We start from the raw sequence: 7,500 nt of genomic DNA, 5'->3' as shown, positions 1-7,500 counted from the left end.
TGTCCAAACCATACCAGCAATCTTTCATCAACTCTATCTGCCATCTCCATTTCCACTCCCACTCTCTCCACCATATTTCTCACTCTATCCAACCCAGTAAACCCTACCATACTTCCCACACATTTCACCTCAAAAATACTTAAATTTTTCCTTTCTGCCTCTCTTAAATTACAAGTGTCTGTTCCCTACAATGCCGTCGGCGCAATCACCTCTTTGCATTCATTCCCAGTGGCCTATTTTACATTTAATTAATCAAGGTATTTACTTGCTGCTTTCAATCTAATAATAATAGTAATAATAATGATAACAATTGATAATAATGATAATAATGATAACAATAATAATAATAATAATAATTAATAATAATAATAATAATAATAATAATTAATAATAATAATAATAATAATAATAATAATAATAATAATAATAATAATAATAATAATAATATTAATGATAGGAATAGTAATAATGATAACAATAATAATGATAATGGAAAGGTATAACCATAATGATAAAGTAGAATACAGGCTTCCTTATCGATAAGATCTTTTTAATTTCTTAAAAAAAAAAAAAAAAAACGTACACTGAAAACAAGGTTAAGATTACAAACCAATGGTAAACAATGTGTGTGTGTGTGTGTGTGTGTGTGTGTGTGTGTGTGTGTGTGTGTGTGTATGTACACATGTAGACATTGTATATGTGTGTACACATGTGCACATTGTGTGTGTGAGTCTAATGGTAAGCTTGCTCTTGTCTCTAATGCATTTCTGTTTGTAAAACAGATCATCTGCAGATGAGGTGTGATTCTTCAACGTACAGACTTTCACAGACAGACTCACAGAACCGACTCTCACAGCAGACTCTCTGTGAAGTAAAGATATACAAGGAGTCTTTGGCCAAAAGCCCAAACTCCGCCTCCAGGGTGAAAAAGTCGCTCGTGATTGGTTGAAACGACATTCTAAGAATGTCGAGAGGGAGGGTTGTCAGTTAGGCATTTTTCTTATGTTATTATTTACTTTTATTTTTATCTTCAGATTGGGACATTAACTCGGTTAAGAATTTGTCCTTATTTTCATCCCAAAGAATTAACTGCTTTAAGATATTTTACACATTTATAAAAAATAGATACATAAGTGTATTGTAAAATATAGTTTGACAGATGTAATGAGTATATAGTTTATATAAACAATATATAATTTCGTTGATTAGGTTATTGCTCAGCAATCCTTTCCGTGAATATAATGTACATATAAATAACCTTGTTTTTTCGGCCCGTCAAAGAGAGAAAGAGAGAGAGAGAGAGAGAGAGAGAGAGAGGATGCGTAATGAAGAAACTCATCCCATACCTCGAGTGTATTCTTTTATTATTTACAGAATTTGCCTAAACACACACACACACACACACACACACACACACACACACACACACACACACACACACACACACACACACACACATATATATATGTATGTATATATATACATATATATATATATATATATATATATATATATATAGATATATATCTGAAGGCGGAGGAAGTATACGAGGAATATTGGGAGAATTTTACTGCCTTAACGTTTCGACCATTAATGTCTTGATCACAAAGCTTTGTGATCAAGACCCTAAGGGTCGAAACGTTAAGGCAGTAAAATTCTCCCATTATTCCTCGTATACTTTCTCCGCCTTCAGTTACATTTGTGATAGTTTAAATAAATATATTTATATATATATATATATATATATATATATATATATATATATATATATATATATATATATATATATATGTAGACTGATGAAGATGTGATCAATATTGTTATGCTTGGTATCATGATTAAAACTCCTGAGTAAAAGTGGAGTATTACATCAACTTGTCACTCATTAGCGTTTCCAGAATCTTAATTATTTAGTGCAGATAATGGGCGTCAAATAGATAAACTGGCAACTGCCTCCCGCAGGGAGGGGGGGCGTGGCCAGTGCGCAAAAGTGACCGTCTTTCTTATTCCTTGTGACACTCCTCCTCGTAGGTTTTATGTCTTTCACTCAATGCTCCCGACAGTCTCTCCAAGATGGAGGGGGGGGGGGATAGAGGGGGGAGGGAGGACAGGGTAGGGGTATTTGGGAGTGGGGACAGGGGAGGCGGATTGGGGGATTAGGGGAGGGGGGATAGAGAGGGGAAAGGGGGACTGGGATTAGGGAGGGGGATTGGGGAAAGGGGGACTGGGGTTAGGGAGGGAGATAGGGTAGAGGGATTGGGGGTTGGGGAGTGGGGATAGGAGGGGAAGATAGGTAGAGGGGGGATAGGGTAGGGGGAATATGGGTTGCGGGAGGGGAGATAAGGTGGGGATAGGGGGAAGGGGGATTGGGGAGGGGAGAGCGGGAGGTGGGTTGTGGATAGAGGGGAGGTTGAAGGGAGTAGGGGAAGGGGGATAGGGGTTGGCGAGGGTGAATTGGGGAATGGTGGATAGGGGGAGGTGGGAGAGAGTGGGGGAATTGGAGGCTGGGGAGGGGGGATGTGGGTGGAGGGATTAGGGATGGGGGGAGAGTTCCTGGCAGACTCTTTCGGCAGACTCTATCGGCAGACTCTATCGGCAGACCCTATCGGCAGACTATCGGCAGACTCTATCGGCAGAGTCTCCTGGCATAGTCTCCAAAAGGGTGCCGGAGGTTGGGGATAGGGGGGAGTGAGGATAGGGGGGAGTGGGGATAGGGGGGGAGTGGAGGGTTGTCTCCACTCGAACAGTCGATACATATTCAAATGCAGTCTTCTCGTCCACTTTCGCCTTCGAGCAGTCGCTATATACAGTATATTCACTTTGAGACACACGGAGAATCCATCTCTCTCTCTCTCTCTCTCTCTCTCTCTCTCTCTCTCTCTCTCTCTCTCTCTCTCTCTCTCTCTCTCTCTCTCTCTCTCTCTCTCTCTCGCTCTCTCTCTCTCTCTCCCTCTCTCTCTCTCTCTCTCTCTCTCTCTCTCTCTCTCTCTCTCTCTCTCTCTCTCTCTCTCTCTCTCTCTCTCTCTCTCTCTCTCTCTCTCTCTCTCTCATACCTCTCTCTCTCTCTCTCTCTCTCTCTCTCTCTCTCTCTCTCTCTCTCTCTCTCTCTCTCTCTCTCTCTCTCTCTCTCTCTCATTCTCTCTCTATCACCGAAGTACCCCGCAAGAGAAGGGTACATTTCATCTTCCCCTCGAGTAATTATTCCTCCACCTCTTCCTCCTTCCTCCTCCCTCCTCCTCCTCCTCCTCCTCCTCCTCTTCTTCCTCCTCCTCCTCCTCTTCCTCCTCCTCTTCCTCCTCCTCCTCCTCCTCCAAGTGATCACCTATCTGAGCCTCCCTTCCTACGATTTGTGACCTATGACCCCATCACTAATGCGACACACATCATGTCTGATCTGGACGTCGCCGGCCGATTTTATTCATCTGATCGGGGGTGACTGAGATCGACATCGAGTGCAGATCGATTATATCTCTTGGTACTGGGTCGACCGCCGCCACGGGTTAATAAAATCGACTTGGCTTAGCCAGAATCAAGCCACGAAAGTGCGACACCGAATTATGGGTATTATTGTATTGTTTGAATTATTGTGCCATTATTCATTGTCTTATCATGCTTGACTCATGACGTGTTTGTCCTTTTACAGCGTTGCCAAGTTATCGAGTTTTGCCTCCAGCGTTGCCACATCAACACCTGGGCTTAATAATACCCATTTATCATGAACTTCTCTCAGGGAATATAATGTAAGTACTTGTTTATTTTTATTTAATTAATTTTAGTGTATGAGGTTGGAGCTATGAACGTGTAGGTCCGTTTCTGAACGAGTGTGTGTGTGTGTGTGTGTGTGTGTGTGTGTGTGTGTGTGTGTGTGTGTGTGTGTGTGTGTGTGTGTGTGTGTGTGTGTGTGTGTGTGTGTGTGTGTGTGTGTGTGTGTGTGTGTGTGTGTGTGTGTGTGTGTGTGTGTGTATGTGTGTATATATATGTGTGTGTGTGTGTGTATTTACCTAGTTGTATTTTACGGAACGGGAGCTATGCTCGTTGTGACCCGTTTTCGTATCTCTCCACATCCAGTTTATTCTTGAACTCGTGTATAGTTCTGGCATTCACTGTTTCACTGTTTAGTTTGTTCCAGACATCGATCACTCTCTGCGGGAAACTGTTCTTTTTCAGGTCTCTTCTGTAACTGTCGTGTGTGTGTGTGTGTGTGTGTGTGTGTGTGTGTGTGTGTGTGTGTGTGTGTGTGTGTGTGTGTGTGTGTGTGTGTGTGTGTGCGCGCATACGTGTGTGTGTTTTGCCAAGAGTGAAATCTATGAGAGAGTCGCTCGTCTTTTGTCTTCTCAAAAAAAAAAAAAGAATCTGAAAGCAGCAAAGGGATGAAGACGTCTCTTAAAAAAAAAAAAAAAAAAACCCTAGGTCTTCTGAGTGTCTTTCTTTCCCAAAACGTGATTTATGGTTTAAAGTTAGGAAAGTGGTTAAGGTAAAAATGTTAAAAATCATGAACCTGAACAACGTTATAAAAAGGGATGGGAGGGGGCAAGTACTTACGAGTGTTATGTTCCTGCTTGGAGAGATAAGGACACTGATAGGATACGTGATCCTCCCGTTCTCCTCCTCGACCTCGTCTTCAAGGAAGTTCAAATCCTCCTGAAGGAGGTTGCCCTCGACGTCTCCCTCCGTCAGGTTGTGTATGGCGATGTTCCAGCGATGGGCGAAGACGTTGTTGTTGACTGTGTAGTGGTAGCAAAGGGCGCATGTCTCGTAAGCGTAGAGTCCCAGCGGGAGGCAGGTACCCTGTAACATGAAAGACGAGGGAAAGGTCTTAGAGTCGAAACGGGTTATCGAAGCGAAAGGATTTGGATATGACGACACACCGATTATGTGTGATGGTAGCAAAGGACGTAGTTTTGTAAGCGTAGTGTCCCAGCGGGAGGCAGGTGCCCCATAACAGGAAAGACGAGGGAAAGGTCTTAGAGTCGAAACGGGTTATCGAAGCAAAAGGATTTAGACGTGACGACACACCGAGTGACGCTTACAATTTTCATTCGTATTTCCGTCAGGATGTTTCATTCAATTGTGTTGCTGGCACCTTTGCCCTTTGTACTTAGACTGCCAGGGCAAGGGCTGGACACCTTTGGGTTAGGCCCCAGACGAGGTGAAAAAAAGAAGAAGAAAAAAAGGCGCTCCATTCACCTCCAGGGAATTTTGATTTTTGCAGGTATTTTTGGACTCGATGGATAATTTATGATTTTGGTGGATCATATTTGGATAAAATCGGGAGTTTGTGTCAACGCATTGCAGACTTTTTTTTTCCGGAAGTCCAGTGTCAGCATTACAAAAATCTCACATTGGAAAAGATAAAAGTGCATTTTTTTTTCTTTTTTTTTTCTTTCGTTATGTTTTCTTTCTCAGTACACAGGATGTTCCGCCAGATGAATAGAATCGCCGGGTGGTGGAGTCAATACGCATAAGTAATGAACAAAAATAAAACTGAAAATAGATATTAGTATTGATATGTCAATCAACCAATCAATTAACCATTAGAGTAAATTCTATGATACCGCATAGCCGCACATAGCCTTCTCCATCTATATGACTTGTCCGTAGCAACCACCCATGCAGATACCTGATGTATCCATGACAATATACATACATAAATACACACACACACACACACACACACACACACACACACACACACACACACACACACACACACACACACACACACACACACACACACACACACACACACACACACACACACACACACACACACGTATATATATATATATATATATATATATATATATATATGTATATGTTTGTATTTATATACATATATATATATATATTTATATATATACATATATATATATATATATATATATATATATATATATATATATATACATATGTATGTTTATATACATGAAAGTATGCATACTATACGGAATAATATTATTGTAAATATAAAAGAATACAACTCCCTATGCATTAGTAATTACCTCACATCTATTTAGATGGATGCAGAGGAAAACTAATGTTCATGACGCCTAAAATATTTGTTATATTAAAAACGAATAATCACAGATTTTGAAAAAATATATATGAATACGCGTGTGCCTGACGTATGGTATAGACACAAGTTATTAACAAAACATAAATATAACACAAATAGAATTTTTAGGTATGATATATTCATATAACATATAAATAATGTGATAAAAATGAGAGAAAATGTATTAGCAATAATCTCATTCTGACCGGTCTGACAAAAGTTAATTCAATATCTGGCAACATCACCTCAGCAGGAGTTGCCATAAGATGAGCATAACTTTTCTCACATCGACTTGGCTTACCCAGAATGAAGTCACGGGAAAAGTATCTAATACTTATGAAACGTGTTTCAGTACTTATGAAACAGGTTTCTATATTTATGGAAAAGGATTTAATACTTATGAAACATACTTCAATACACATGGAAGAGGATTCGATACTCACGAAAAAATATCAGATAATTATGACACATGTTTCAGTAATTATGAACAGATACCAATACTTATGAAACATGTTTCCATACTCATGGAAAAGGATCTAATATTTATGAAACGGGTTTCAATACTTATGGAAGATGATCCAGTACTCACGGAAAATATCAAATACTTATGAAACATGTTTCAGTACTTATGAAACAGATTTCAATACTTATGAAACATGTTTCAATACTTATGGAAGATGATCCAGTACTCACGGAAAATATCAATACTTATGAAACATATTTCAGTACTTATGAAACAGATTTCAATACTTATGAAACAAGTTTAATTACTTATGGAAGATGATCCAGTACTCACGGAAAATTATCAAATACTTATGAAACATGTTTCAGTACTTATGAACAGATATCAATACTTATGAAACCTGTTTCAGTACTTATGAACAGATATCAATACTTATGAAACCTGTTTCAGTACTTATGAAACAGGTTTCAATACTCATGAAACAGGTTTCAATACTCATGGAAAATTATCCAATACTCATGAAACAGGTTTCAATACTCATGAAACAGGTTTCAATACTCATGAAACAAGTTTCAATACTCATGGAAAAGGATCCAGTACTTATGGAAAAGGTTTCCATACTCATGGAAAAGAATCCAATATTTATGAAACAAATTTCAATACTTATAGAAGATTATCCAATTCTCACGGGAAATTATGAAATACTTATGAAACATGTTTCAATACATATGAAGAGATATCAATACTTATGAAACAGGATCTACTAATGAAATATGTTTCAATACTTATAGAAGAGGATTTAATACTTTTGGAAGATGGTCCACTACTTATGAAACATGCTTCAATACTTATGAAACAAGTTTCAATACGTATGAAACATGTTTCAATACGTATGAAACAGGTTTCAATACGTATGAAACAGGTTTCAGTACTTATGGTACAGGGATCAATACTGATGGAACAGGATTCAATACTTATGATA

At 39.0% G+C, this 7,500-nt stretch overlaps 1 protein-coding gene across 2 annotated transcripts in view; it reads right to left on the bottom strand.

Annotated features, from left to right (window-relative positions):
- The window catches only part of LOC143027658 (uncharacterized), a 459,544-nt gene that overhangs the window by 223,043 nt on the left and 229,001 nt on the right, over nucleotides 1–7,500 (bottom strand). For both annotated transcript variants that reach the window (XM_076189066.1, XM_076189067.1), the window contains exon 3: nucleotides 4,543–4,788. In XM_076189066.1, the coding sequence (XP_076045181.1) occupies nucleotides 4,543–4,788 (246 nt within the window). The remainder of the gene's footprint in view (nucleotides 1–4,542; nucleotides 4,789–7,500) is intronic.

Source organism: Oratosquilla oratoria, chromosome 8 (genome assembly GCF_046742065.1).
Source record: "Oratosquilla oratoria isolate Oo_2021 chromosome 8, ASM4674206v1, whole genome shotgun sequence".
Classification (NCBI taxonomy): Eukaryota; Metazoa; Arthropoda; class Malacostraca; order Stomatopoda; family Squillidae; genus Oratosquilla; species Oratosquilla oratoria.
This window is presented reverse-complemented; position numbering and strand designations above follow the sequence as displayed.